The sequence below is a fragment of the Megalops cyprinoides genome, chromosome 18 (genome assembly GCF_013368585.1).
Source record: "Megalops cyprinoides isolate fMegCyp1 chromosome 18, fMegCyp1.pri, whole genome shotgun sequence".
NCBI classification, from domain to species: Eukaryota; Metazoa; Chordata; class Actinopteri; order Elopiformes; family Megalopidae; genus Megalops; species Megalops cyprinoides.
The window spans coordinates 18,890,212-18,904,934 of record NC_050600.1 but is presented as its reverse complement, the minus strand read 5'-3'; the positions used below and the strand labels follow the sequence as shown (position 1 = coordinate 18,904,934).

The 14,723-nt window shown below is 46.8% G+C and overlaps 1 protein-coding gene across 1 annotated transcript in view; it reads left to right on the top strand.

The window, feature by feature from the left end:
• Window positions 1–14,723, top strand: part of LOC118793402 (lipopolysaccharide-responsive and beige-like anchor protein) — a 210,665-nt gene that overhangs the window by 35,029 nt on the left and 160,913 nt on the right. The window contains exons 9-21 of the mRNA XM_036551568.1: window positions 316–513; window positions 2,127–2,260; window positions 3,020–3,128; window positions 3,634–3,786; window positions 4,609–4,777; window positions 5,511–5,590; window positions 6,466–6,528; window positions 7,549–7,646; window positions 8,496–8,588; window positions 9,775–9,883; window positions 10,488–10,569; window positions 12,511–12,634; window positions 12,952–13,144. Coding sequence (XP_036407461.1) covers window positions 316–513; window positions 2,127–2,260; window positions 3,020–3,128; window positions 3,634–3,786; window positions 4,609–4,777; window positions 5,511–5,590; window positions 6,466–6,528; window positions 7,549–7,646; window positions 8,496–8,588; window positions 9,775–9,883; window positions 10,488–10,569; window positions 12,511–12,634; window positions 12,952–13,144 — 1,605 coding nt within the window. The remainder of the gene's footprint in view (window positions 1–315; window positions 514–2,126; window positions 2,261–3,019; window positions 3,129–3,633; window positions 3,787–4,608; window positions 4,778–5,510; window positions 5,591–6,465; window positions 6,529–7,548; window positions 7,647–8,495; window positions 8,589–9,774; window positions 9,884–10,487; window positions 10,570–12,510; window positions 12,635–12,951; window positions 13,145–14,723) is intronic.

The window sequence follows — 14,723 nt, the reverse complement described above, 5'->3', positions numbered from 1 at the left end:
TCTGCTGTCCTGACCCCTGTGGGAGGTTCATTCCGCCACTGAGGGACCAGTACAGACAGGGGTTGTCTGAGAGGAGCGACCCCGATTTCTGGGAGGGAAATGTGTCACGAACCTGATCGAGAATGAATAGGTCAAAATTACTAGTGTGGATTGCAAGTGATAACCATCTGTGATTGCCAGCCAAGCCCCAGTAAATCTGAAGCATTTAAAGCATCCTGCCTTGATACCTGATCTGACCCACTTCAAGTGTCTGTGACTGTGTCTTAGCGGCCACCTCAGTGCGAGCTGAAGCTCTGAACCTTTGTGACCCCCCAGGGCACCTTCAAATACAAGGCGGAGAGTGACCTCCTGTTCGCCGAGCACCACAAGACCCTCCTGTACGACGGCAAACTGTCCAACAGCATTGCCTTCACCTACAACCCTCGCGCCACCGACGCCCAGCTCTGCCTGGAGTCCTCGCCCAAGGACAACGCCTCCATATTCGTCCACTCGCCCCACGCCCTCATGCTGCAGGTGAGGCCCCCGCGGTTCCCACAATGCACCTGTGCTCAGCCCCCCCCCACCCCGAGAGCAGTGGGAATGTCACAGGAATAAGTGACCATTCTGTTCTGTTTGAGCTCTGCCGCGCTTTTCAATTTAGCCTCTGCTGTTTGAAATTGGCTTCCGAAATGAATCTGAAGTGAATCTGAGCTACAGGGCATGCTGTAAGTGCGCTGCTATGAAGCGTCACGTGGAGTCATTGCGTAGAAAAACACACAGGAGAGCACACGCTTGAGTCTGTGCAGAAAGACCTCGCCTGGGCCTAATGCGCGCATCAGTTTTTTCTTTTCGTGCTGCTACAGTGATTTCATTTTAATTTGCTTAATTGAGTTCTTTCACTTTAATAGAATAGAAGACTTGCTGCTGTTATCAGTACACTGGCGAATATCTTTGTCTGTGGGGCTGCTGTGAGTGAATCTCAAATTCAGTGACCTTAATCTCTGCATTGCACATTTGTATTCCCACTGTGTCCCTGTGCCACTGCTTGAATAGTCATCAGTGTCTTAGTTCTGAATTATTGTTAAATGTTTACTCTCATTTCTGAGGGGTGTGAAGGAGTGTCATTACTCTTTCGTCACACAGCACTCTGTGGAAGGTCTCTTGTTGCCGCCTCTGTGGTGTACTGCCGTTAGTTTTGTGTCTGGTCTTCGCTGCCTGTAATGGAGTCTTCTCTGGGGTAAAGGGAGGGTGTACCAGGCCTGCTTGACCGTAGCCTCCTATAATTACAGCCCTGAAAGGCCTCATTCATCTGGTAGGGCGATCTGATTGATGGGGCCAAATCCGTGCAGGTATGAGATTAGGGTGCTGTTTGGATGGGCCTCCTCTGTCCCTCTCCAGCTTGAAATTCTCTGCTCTGCCGGTGGGAGATCGGGTTACGCGGGCCTTAGGTCGCCTGGTGCACGACGCCACAACCCTCCGGTACGCCCTGATGTCACAGGAGGGCTCCGCCCGTCCGTCATCCTGTCACAGAAAACAGCACGGAGGCAAGGGCCTGCAGTGCACTGTCTGAAGGGCAGCGTTAAACCCCAACCAAAAAAAACTGAATGAGACTCCCCTTCAGGGCGGAGCCGAATATTTGGATGTCTAGCATATTCAAGGATCTGGGTGATTGATGGGTTAGATTCTCCCTCATCGCCTCAATGCGGCTTTGCATTCTGTTCTAGTTTGTTAGTCTCACTTCACCACCTCATGTTTGTGTTGAGATTCAGCTGTGCATAGATGAGTCCGACAAAAGACCTCCTTCCCACCTCAGTGCAGTATACTCATGCAGCTGGAGGTACACTACACTCACACAGCGTATACAGTGGTGTGTGTGAAGCAGTAATGGATATGGATGTCCGACTACTGGGGACAGCCGTGGGTCTGAATCCCAGGCGAAGCATCGCTGTGTATATACTGCAATTTTGTGATTCGTTTCAGTTGATCCCAGCATTATAAACTGTCCACACAATGAGTACTGAGCGAGTACAGCGTGCGGTATTAGTATTTGGGTAAGCTGATGGAGAGAGTGTGCTGTGCTGTGTCGCAACCCTGACGGGGTGCGCAGTGCATTGTGGGTCTGATGTGTGGCGTCTCTCTCCCTGCAGGATGTCAAGGCGGTGGTGACGCATTCCGTCCAGAGCGCCATACACTCCATCGGAGGCGTGCAGGTGCTCTTCCCCCTCTTCGCCCAGCTGGACTACCTGCAGCCCTCCAGCCACGAGCTGGACACCTCCGTCTGGTAGGGAGCGAAGGGTTAACGAGCCAAGCACATCCATCGGGGCGCGCTAGCTCATTGTCTTTGTGCCTTTTGAGTGATTCATCCCTTTCAGCTGACGTTTATTTTAAGGTCCAGAGAGCAGTTACCTTTCTACCCTTGGGGGATTCTTCTGTAAATTTTTTGGTAGTGTGGTTTGGCTTGTGCTTTCAGCATGACCTGTGGTGTATTAATTTTCCTTTTGTAAGGTCAGATGTGTGGATACTGCAGGGCTTACCGAGTCCCAGTTCTGGAGAGCCACAGTCCCGCAGGATGTCTAGCCCTCTTTGTCCCACCCCCTCTCCCAGCACTGGGGGGTGAAATGCATTGTCTCAGTGAGGACATGAGTTGGCTGAATCGTGCGGGAAAGTGCCTGACTGGAAGGACAGCAGCCAGACACTGGTCCTCCAGGGCCTGGGCTGAGTATCAAGGTTATGCAGGGCAGAGGCAAACTGCTGGTGCCTGTTTTGAAAACAAGGGCATTCACAGAATGATAGCGGAACAACTTCAAACAGGAACTGAACAGGCAGGGTTTATAATGGATGTGACTCCTCTGCTGGGCTGTGGGCTCTCCAGCACCCCTGGTGGTAGACCTGCATTACTGCGGGAGTTAGGTCAATCAGAGGGTTAGTGATGGAGGGATGTGATTGTTTGTAGTGATGCTTGTTACAGTCACAGGTTGGAAATCCCAGTGTCCAGTGGTGCCCCCTGCTGGCTGACTCCTCGTTTCTCCCTCTCCTCCAGCTGCACGCTGCTGTCCTTCGTGATGGAGCTGCTGAAGAACTCCGTGGCTATGCAAGAGCAGATCCTGGCCTGCAAGGGCTTCCTGGTGATTGGGTACACTCTGGAGAAGGTGAGCAATGCCCTGATATTAACTTGCTGTGGGGGAAGAGGGTGAATCACCAGCGTAACTGAGCCCAGCCACATATTTTTGTGCTGGGTCTATCGTGGGAAAACCTGAGGACTCATACATGGCTGTACGTGAAGGTCTTTGGAAGTGCTTCCTCAAGTGGTCATCTCATCCTTAAGCACATGGAAGGAATGGAGTCTCATAGGTCATTTTAAATTGAGTGCACACCATCCCTGACATGTGTTTGTGCCATTTTATGCATCGCCACTGTTGATTACCTCTTAGTGTTGATCTTTTATACTATATGCACGAGGTGAAACTTTATAATGAGAGGAGATGGACTGTGGAGAAAGTGTGCAAGAAATGAGTGTCCTCACAGCAGCCTCTGCACAGCTGTGTGTCTGGTTGGTTGAGTTCCTTTTGTCCACTGATTTGATTGGATCTCTCTCTCCCCTTTGGACATGCCTATAGTCTCTCTGATTTGATTGACTCCCTCACTTTCTCCCAGTCTTCCAAAGTCCATGTGACCCGGCCCGTGCTGGACATCTTCCTGGCCTTCGCCCGCTACCTGAGCAACCTGCACAATGGCGTCCTGCTGCTGAAACAGCTGTGCGACCACATCCTGTTCAACCCCAACATCTGGATCCACGCCCCGGCCAAGGTACCCGCTCCCGCGGCCACGCCCACACACGGCAGGGTGCTCTCTCACTCCTTTTGCCTCTGACCTGCGGTGGTGGCGGGGGAAGATATTCACTGTACGGACAACCAGTGCTGCTCTCAAACAAGTCACCTCATGCTCAGAATGGAGGTTGCCTGTATATTTGGAAAGAAGGTGTTGAAGGTTAGACCTACTGATTTATACACACACCAAGTCAATTGTCCAAACAGGGTAGACTGGAAACGTGTGGTATGTCCAACCGGACACTTTTCTTGCTTTTATTGTTGTCTTAACTGCCCCACCATGTGCCTTTACACCTCAACGCAATGGTAACTGTTCCCATCGAAGCACCACGTGAAATGTCAGGACAAGCGAGATTTTGCTTAAATATCGCCGGGGAGCAATACGGCGAGCAGGTTCTACGAGGCCATTACATCCCACCTGATCCCACTGACCACCCACCACCGTGACAAAGTGAGAGTGAAGGATCATATTTTGGGAGCGTGAGAACGTGGGTGTTCCGATTACATTATGCACACAGCATCCAGCTCTCCGCCCACTGCTCTTATGTGTCTTTAATTGGCTGTCACATCTCCAGCTTGCAGTAATGACTGTCTGCCAGCACGCGCATCCACATTATTCTACATCTGCTTGCGTCTGCCGCTCCGCCTCACTGCCACACGGCGTGACCGTTTAACGTTGCTGTTACTACACCCCCCCCCGGTCGTAAGCGCCTCTCCTCATGCGTATGTAAGCCGCCGCAGCTGTTGGGAACGCGTGCCCGTATGTCTGACACCTGCCGTCTCCCGCTCGTCCCCGCCCCAGGTGCAGCTGGCGCTCTACACCTACCTGGCGACGGAGTTCATCAGCACGGCCACCATCTACAACGCCATCCGCCGGGTGGGCACCGTGCTGCAGATCATGCACACGCTCAAGTACTTCTACTGGGTGGTGAACCCGCAGGACCGCAGCGGGGTGACGCCCAAGGGGCTCGGTGAGGCACCGTGACGCTGCGTTCATTTAGCAGACATTTTTAGACATTGTCCCCTGTGACCCCTCACAAACCTATAGTATATACAATAATATTGTCTCCTGTGACTCACCACTAACCTATAGTATATACAGTAATATTGTCTCCTGTGATCCCCGCTAACCTATAGTGTATACAGTAGTATTGTCTCTTGTGACTCCCCACTAACCTGTAGTATACACAGTCATATAGTCTCCTGTGACCCCCAGCTACCCTATAGTATATACAGTAGTATTGTCTCCTGTGACTCCCCACTAGCCTGTAGTATATACAGTAGCACAATGGCACTGTCAAAGGGAGATTGCCTCAGTTTCTTATTTATTCATCCTTCATTTTCTTACTGTGCTTTGCAAGGATTAATTTCTCCCCACTATCCTGCACACCCACTGCACAGTGCATTCAGTTGAGGCAGCTTGCTGTACCGTGCCAGAGATTTCAGGCTGGTCACTTAACGCAAGCACTATGATGAGGCATTAGAGAGTGACTAAGGGATTAGAGTGGATGATGTTCTCTTAAACAAAGACACGGAAAGAGGCTTAAGAATATTCCGTTTCAGGATTTCAGTCATCTTTTGTGATTGCTCTTTATGAAGATGCCTTGGAGGGACAAGCGTAATCTCCGGCGTGTCTGATGTTGAATTGTGTCGTCTGAGCGGTGTCTCTATCTCTCTCTCTCTCTCCCTCCTCTCTGCGCTCAGACGGCCCCAGGCCCAATCAGAAGGAGATCCTGTCCCTGAGGGCCTTCCTGCTACTGTTCGTCAAACAGCTGATCATGAAGGTGAGGCTCAAACGCTCAAACCCCCTGTCTTCTGGCTCCGCCCATGCTATGTCCGTGCTCCGCCCACACCCACCCTCACCCCACCCACTCTTTCTGCCTCAGCCCAGGCTCTGACTGGATGCAGCCCCAGAGAAAGCTGTTTAATTCATTAAGCCTTTAAGTTGCTTTTGTCTGGTGAGGGTTTTTTTTGTCTGCATCTGGTCCCCAGGGCATACGAAGACTTTCACGCACTGTGACACAACAACTGCAGCAATGAGCAGAGAAAGAAAAACACACTCTCTTTTATAATGGCAAGGCAGAGTACAGTTACAGCAGTTTATATCGAGGGCATATCTACAACACTGGTATATTATACCCATGTTCAGGAGCGGCACCCCTATTCATAAGCAGGTGACGCCTGTCTGACTGGATATCTGTGGTGCCCGCTGTAGAGTCATGCCATTCACTGATACATGTATTGCCCTGTACGGCTTCACCTCTGAACCCTCTGTAGCAATAATTAATCTTCTTAAAGGCTCTGAAAAATTATACCTGCCAATCTGTGTAATTCTTTTATTGTGTCTTAGATGTATGAAATAAAAAGTAGGTCATTCTTTTTGTAAAGGTTGTAACATTTCTTGACTTTGGAGATGCTATCATTTGGAAGCCCTAGTGCATACTTGTTACCAACACTCACAGGCAGGTTAAAATTAAATTTATATGAGAATGATACCAGCGATACCACAAAGACATACTTCCCTTTTCCGCAAGGGAAGTATGTGCAGTTGCGGTTGTGCATGGTTTGTCTGCTGTATGAGCGTTAGTGCGCACTGCTGTAATCAGTGCTTATATTGACTCGGTTGTGAGATGTGGACTGTACTGTCTTTGTGTTCCAGGACCATGGAGTGAAGGAAGATGAGCTGCAAAGTATTCTGAACTATCTCCTCACGATGCACGAGGTAATCGCGAGACGTCATCGGCCAAACAAGTTTCACTCCACAGTTTGCCTGTGTCATTGGGAGCCTCTACATGTCACCCCAAAACAGATTTAATTTTCATGTTTTGTCCCATAATGTGTAGGAAAGCATGTTATGATAGCAGGAGATTTTGGATTCTAACCTGCTGAATTCTTCTGGCAAATTTGCTGTGTTGACATCCCTTTCACCACTAGATGGCAGTCTAACCAAGCACCTATAGCTGGCGCCAAACTTCACTTTTTATCTCAACAAAAAAAAAAAAAATGTGTCATTGCTAGGTTGAGCCCTGTCTGAAACCTGTATTTTTACTTAAGTTTTACTTAATAACTATATAAAGTAAAAAAATAAAAAACACCACGTCCTCAAGTGAAATATGAAGGCAAGAGTTATAGACCCTGCTCTTTTTAATTTATAATTCATGCTCAAAGAGTCACACAGAGAGAATTAAACAATAATCAAAATGTCACGTTTATTTATGCTCCTTCAAGCGTGCATTATCATTAAAAATGTTTTGAAGATGCGCGAGAAGAAAATGTTCTGTTACTGTTAGATCTGAGTGGGTACATTCATTTGTACTCTGATGGATGTGAAGCCGGGGGACTTTTGCCACTTGATTTTTGGTAACGCACCGGATGCCACTCAACCTCTTAATTACACTGGCTGCGTTCCACAGAACGCATTACATGTCCTCACGGTGAAATTGTGTGTGAGACGTTTTCTTTGTCAGCATGATAAAATTAACTGTAACATCCCTTCATATGTACAGTAGCACGATGTTCCGAAGCAGCAGAATGTGTGAGTGTGGAGTGTAGTAAGTCAGATGTGATCATTTATTCAGTGCTGTCATGCTGTTCCAGTTCCTCTCGGTAGCTAATGCGCTAGGCTAACTCATTCTCACACCGGACCAATGATTGTATTTTGAAGGAGATGCTAATTGAATCCCAGTTATAGTGAAGAGGGGCCTTTGCATCGGTAGCAGTGCTAACGGTCGTCTGTCCCCAGGATGATAACTTGATGGACGTGCTGCAGCTCCTGGTGGCCCTGATGTCTGAGCACCCGGGGTCTATGGTCCCGGCCTTCGACCAGCGCAACGGGATACGGTAAGAGGCGCGGTCGGGGGAGGGGGGCTCCTCGCTGGGCTAAAACGCACTGACGCCAGCGAGGGGGACCCCGCGCCGGCCCAGGCGAAGCCCCCATAAAGATGCTTTACGAGGCCGAGCCGCCATTTACGCTCGCCGCGGTGTAGTCCAGGAGCCCGCCTCTGCCGAACTGGAACGGCCGCCCAATTCGAGGGGCGGCGGCGCTCAGATTTATTCCTCCCTCCGTTTAGCTTGTTTCTTGCCTTCCCCAAACCCCAGCGCCGAGCCCCATAATCCCGTTTGTGATTGAAGCCTCCGGGGGCCGGGGCGGTGCAGCTTGCGGGAGAAGCTGGAATCTGATCCAGACGCAGGAACGCTTATGGCGGCAAATACACGCTCACCTCAGACATGAGCTACTGCTCCTGCGTCTCTCTGAAGCGCTCAGATGGCTGGGGTCGGGCCTGGCCGTGGAAACTACACGGAATTTGTACACATGATTAATTTCGGGGAGAACACGGCAATTTGTTCCACTTCGTTTACAGTGTTCAGTGGAATTCAATTCCTTGCGCTGGAAATTTCATAAAGTTGTAAGTTATTTTCAAGTTTATTTTAAATCGTGGGGCCTGCAAATTCCGGAGGGAACCATCTGTATGTTGATTAGTGTCATTCCTCTTACGGACCCGTTTTGAATTGTGGATACTGCTTATGTGTATTTGATGACTTAAGGTGATTTGTCATTAAGGAGTATGAAAGCAGTAGTTTTCGTACTGCTTCATTACAGACCATTCTTAAAATGAAGAAATTGTGTTAGTATGTTTAAAATGCATAAATTGACTCCTATTTTTTTTGTTCTTGTCTTTCTTTTTGTAGAGTCATCTATAAGCTGCTTGCATCTAAAAGTGAAGGGATTCGGGTGCAGGCTCTCAAAGTCCTGGGCTACTTCCTGAAGTATTTGGCGCCTAAGTAAGTGCAAAGACATTCACGTGTCCGTGTGACAAAGGACTGCTCCAGGATGGCCTGTATTCATACACACCGTTTTACTATGTCCCTGGTAACAGGGCATTCTGAGCTTGATAATGAGACAAAAATTATAGTTTCAGTGTGTCTCAAACCATCTGAGTGAGATGACCAATTAAGTATGGGAAAATTCAATCCATAGGTTGTTTGAGCCAATGAGAGTTGAGTAAATAAAATCCTGCTCTCTTCCTTAGCAACAGGAGCAATAATATTTACATCTCCGCTGCTTTCCTATTAGTATAGCAAATGTCAGGAAGCTGGATGAAGCATACGTTAGGGAAGCGGAGGTTTGAGTGCTGTGTGTTTGTGTTGTTTTCAACAGCTGAGGCAGATATGAGGGTAATACTGTTAATAACCTGCTAATCTCATACTGTATAGAATCTTGACAGACAAAAATTCTTACAGAATGAGGTAATTTTGAATGTAATGCAGGACGCTGGAAGGAAGGAAGCATTTAAACCTGAGCATGATTATGAACTTATTCATGAGATTCTGAAAGGACAGCCTTTTCAGCACTGAGGAATTCAACTTCTCCCCTGATTTAACTCTTATGTTAGCACTGGCTAACATGCAGTAATGCTCAGTAAATAGGACTTTTTGTTTAACTGCTTTGAGCTTTGGAAAGCCAGTCAGCTGTAGTGACAAATGAACCACTTCAATGCCTAGTGTGCAGTCGGTTCAAAAAGCAATTAAAAGTGTGGTTTGGCAGAAAAGGTGCGATTGGGAGATGAGGAGCTTTCGGCCTTTTTCATCTCCGGGCTTTTGATCAATATTTCCAGCTGGAGTGAGCCCGAGCGAAACGAGATGCTTTCCCAAGCATTTGCCAGGCAGGGGGTGATTACCATGGCGATTCACCAAACTTTTCAAGAACAAAGCTGTAGCACTTAAATACACTTGTTTAATATGACATCATAGTCTGTTCTCTGAGACGTTGTGTGCAACAGTGCAGTCGTCTGTGTGTGTGTGTGTGATTGTGTAGAGGTGGGCAGAGATTTATGCGTGTGTGTGTGTGTGTGTGTGTGTGTGTGTGTGTGTGTGTGTGTGTGTGTGTGTGCCTGCGTGTCCGTGTGCATGTGTTGAGGTGTTAAGTGTTTGAGTTGCAATCTGATATGTATGTGTGACGTTGTTGCAGGAGGAAGTCAGAGGTCATGCTGACCCATGGTCTCTTCTCCTTGCTCTCTGAGCGCCTCATGCTTCAGACCAACCATGTCACCATGACCACCTACAACGTCCTGTTCGAGGTCAGAGTCTACAGCATTTACTGAAGCGTCCTACTCACTCTCTGTGCTTTTTTCATTTAATCTCTTTTCAATACAGAAGGTTATTATGTTTAGGAATACATACGGTTGCATCTTCCCATTATTTTCATTATTTCATTCAAATATATTGTTTAAAAGAGTTAAGGTGGAAGGATTTGTTTTTGATTAACTTGAACATTTTTTCAGTTCTGTTTTTCCCTCCATCGATAAGTATTAAGGCAACTTTTTTTAATATAACCAAGGTGTCTTAGCTGCTTTGCGCTGTGAAACTAAAATACCATATTACATTGATACAATGCTACTTTACATTATGAAAGTTTAAAAATGATTTAAACCTTTTTAAAAGCATTTTGGCAAAGCTGGCATGGTATGCATTTAGGTGTACTTCTTACTATAAATATGTAGTTTAATTTCCTTTTAAATGTATTTTAATGTTTAACAATATATTTTGATATTGCCGTGTACAGGTCCTTGTCCTTTCATTGAAGGAAGTGTTTTTTCATAGTTCCCTCCATGTGTGTCACGTGTTAGTGAGCTGACTGTCTTCTCTCTCTCTCCCTCCCTCTCTCTCTCTCCTTCTGTCCAGATCCTCACAGAGCAGATCTGTACACAGGTCATTCACAAGCAGCACCCAGACCCAGACTCCAGCGTCAAGATCCTCAACCCACGTGAGTGAGACTGTCTCCCCAGAACTGCACTTCTGTACGCCAGAGCCAAAATGGAGTTTATACTCCCCAGTATGAATCAGGCGATCTTCCAAGAGCTGCACCTCCGTACGCCAGAGCCAAAATGGAGTTTATACTCCCCAGTATGAATCAGGCGATCTTCCAAGAGCTGCACCTCCGTACGCCAGAGCCAAAATGGAGTTTATACTCCCCAGTATGAATCAGGCGATCTTCCAAGAGCTGCACCTCCGTAAGCCAGAGCCAAAATGGAGTTTATACTCCCCAGTATGAATCAGGCGATCTCCCAAGAGCTGTACCTCCGTACTCCAGAGCCAAAATGGAGTTTAATGAACTGAAATTTAGTATCAGAAGTTACGTATCATAATAACGAATAAAAAATCCAACAACAAAAAACCACAAACAAAATTTGAAACATTGTCAACAAATCTATACAGAGATAAGAAAACGAAATCACCCTCAAGTGGTGTGAGAATCTTTATAATCTACACAGATACAGTGTCCTCACAAGTGGTGCTGTGTACCTATTAATGATCATCAAATGCCCATTTTGGGACATAGCTTCATTCCTCTCTCAGCACTGAACTGAAAGCCTTTTGTTAATTCTGTACATGAATGCTAACTATTTCCTATACATGCCCTTGCTGACAGTTGGAGGTACTGTGCCATCACAGTGTCTGAGTGTAGTGAACTGTGGAAGGCATTAGAATGCTTATTGGTCACGTCCGGTGACCTGAATTACAGTGTCAAAGCATTTATGGATTGGCTGTACATTTATGTATTTTTCCCTTAATTGTCTGGTGCCGTGCATTCCAGAATAATGAATTACGAATTCATTAAAATGGGTTCACATTGATGTTTAGGTGGTCTGTGTCTAACAAAGAGACATGATTTTTTATATTACTGGACTGGCATTTTTAAACGGTCTTTGTAGTCTCCCTTCTGCTATCTGCATTGTCAGTGCAGGAGCTGGGCTGCTGGTAGTAAGCCCATGCTGTTGAGTTTTGCTTTTTTTCCGCTGTGTTCCCCCTGGTTTAATCTGTCTCGAGACTTCCAAATGCTTGGAGCTGAATCACTGCCTTTACTGCCAGATTGAACACGCCACAGAGAGGGAAATGCAGTTTCCCTTAAACTACCTTTGAGAAAAGGATGCTGTCCAAGGGAGGGAATGAGTAGTCTAAATACAATGTTAGTCTTCTACGGGCAGGGTTCAGGGAGTCGCGATCTGAAAGTCTCGGGCCTGGAGACCGGTGCACATGCCCCCAGTGAACGCATGAATGGCCGCCCGCGTTTGGGTTATTGGAGGAACGCGAGCACTCTCCTCAGTCAAATGAACACTGACACGCTCCGAATAATCAGCGTAAACATCCAGTCTCTTTTAGTTTAGAGGAGGGAAGTTTTCCGGGAAAGCAGGAACCTGGAGGGCCCTGAAGCTGAAACAACTCTGCATTTATCAGAAAAAGGTTTAACCCCGCTCTCACAGCTGGGTGTCTATTTATTTTTGAATTAAAATTAGAATTAGTTACGGAAAAAATACACTGGTACCTGGCGGAAGAAATGCAAATGTTTTAGCTTCAATTCAGCCGCACTGAAATTTGAAACGAACTTTTAAATAAATACGAAAGTACAAATGATATATATAAATGAATATAAATATAGACTGTTGGTGTTACGGGTGCATGCTCACGGAGTAATGCTCACATGCTGTGTTGGTAATGGCACGTGTGCTGTGCTGGTGGTGTAACATGTATGTGATGTGCTGGTTTTGTGTCGACGGCGTAAAGCGTGGGTCCCGTCACGCTAGCGGTGTAATGCACATGCGCTGATCTTGCAACATGTGTGTGTTGCGCTGGTGGGGTAAACATGCGTGTGCTGGGCTGACGGCGTCCCCGCCGATGTAACGTGTGCGTGCGGTTTCCGTGGCAGAGATCCTGAAGGTGATCGCGGCCCTGCTGAAGAACTCGCCCCAGAGCCCCGAGAGCATGGAGGTGCGGCGGGTCTTCCTGTCAGACATGATCAAGCTGTTCAATAACAGCCGAGAGAACCGGCGGTAAGAACTCCCTCAACCCCCCCGCCCCCGTACCAAACAGCTGCTCCCTGCAGAGTGCATCTGTCTCATCGCTGCCTCGTCCCGGCGTGTGGGTGTCACTGCTCACTTTCCCATTAGGGTGGTTATGATACGAGTGCATCTTTCTGATGGCTCCCCTTTCCCTCTATGTGTTTGTGTGTGCCTGTGTGTGTTTGTACATATTTGTGCATGTGCATGTGTGGGTGTGTTTGTGTGTATGCACACATGTTCATGTTCGTCTGTGTTTGTCTACGTGTGTGTGTGTGTGTGTGTGTGTGTGTGTGTGTGTGTGTGTACAGGAGTCTGCTGCAGTGCTCCGTGTGGCAGGAGTGGATGCTGTCCCTGTGCTTCATCAACCCGCGGAGCAGCGAGGAGCAGAAGATCACAGAGATGGTGTACGCCATCTTCCGCATCCTCCTCTACCACGCCATCAAGTACGAGTGGGGCGGCTGGCGCGTGTGGGTGGACACGCTCTCCATCACGCACTCCAAGGTGAGGCAAAGAGCACTCAGCACCAAGCAGAGGCCATACGTGTAACACTCCATGTATGTGTTAGAAAAGGAAAACATTAAATTTATATGCTGACTGTGCAAAAAGACATCATGAAAGCAACACACACTGTGATGTGCAACAGGCTCTGCCAAAAAAGGTTTGAGGTTTTGCATTCAATTCCATTTTCCACAAGTTTAGTTTAATATAAGATTAATTATTTTACAAAAAAACTGTCCAGCATTGCTTATTTATAACTACTGTGTTTATATCTTGTGACTTCTTTGTTGATATTATGTGACATACTTAGTTCCAGGGAGTGAAGTAATTTCAGTAGTGTCAGACTGTGGTTTGGGGTTTTATAAAGCTTGCAGATTGCAGCCCTGAACTGTCCAATGTTGTGCTGGAGCCATCTCAGTGATACAGCACAATTACGACAAATAGCCACCAGGGGGCATACCTGCTCTGCTCAGCAGTGATCTCTTGGACAGACCGTACATTCTCACGGACTCCAGTTCTCTTATTGTACTTTATACCTGTATCACTAAGCCAAGAAAGACATTGGATAAGGGCATTTGCGCTGATGAGGTTCTGTCTGACTAAGATGTACTGGTCGTCATTTCATTGTTGAGTGTGCCAATGCGCAGACCTTAGTAATAGCTCCCAGATGCTAGAGGCTCATACCAAGCAATGACAGAAAAGGAAATCTTTATAGGTTTATTTATTTGGACCCGAGGGCTTTGATATTTGACTTACTTGATTTTATTTCTTTTTCTAAACAAATCTTTTGATTTCTTTCTTTATAGTCCTTTATGCTGTTCACACACTAGTATCATGCATATATCTACAGATTATTGGCATGTATGTAAACATTTGTGCGAGGGTTCACAGCTGTCTTTATTGTGGGAAATGTGTGATTTTATGGCTTAGCAGCTGGCATATCAGGGCTTAAAAACTAACATCTTCACACCGATGACAGTGAAGTGTGCTGGTGCTTTGGTGGAAAGACTAATCTGAGGTAAATAATTAGAGGAGCCGAGGAGTAGAACGCTATGAGTAAAGATATTTCCCTGTGTGGATGTACTTGTTACTGATTTGAACACATTCACAAAAATGCAGGCGTTTTTTTGTTCTCAGTATTGTGTCCTAGTAATTATGTAAAATTTCAACTACTTGATGTTTAGTGTTTAGCTGTATATTTTCCATTTGGAATGACTATTTTGAAGTTTAGTTTCTTTTTGAAGAATAATTTAGAATAATCTCAGGGTCTAATCTCAATAATGCAGGGTCACAGTGTTAATAGCACAGATGCAGGTCCCACTGCTCAGGGGTCTGTAACTGTTTTTTTTGTATCAGGTGAATGCTAGTTCTGTGTCCAGTGTACAACCACTGTTTTGTAATGGAGGAAAGCTGGTTCCATTTACAGTATCTCATCACTGTTTTGTAATGCGTGAATGCTGGTTTGTGTGCAGTACTCCATCCCCAATCTGAAAACTGTGCTGTGTTGGCCAGGAACTGGGGATGGTGTGTTCTCCACGGTTCTCTATACTCCCCATCAAGATGCACGCAACCGCTGTGTAAA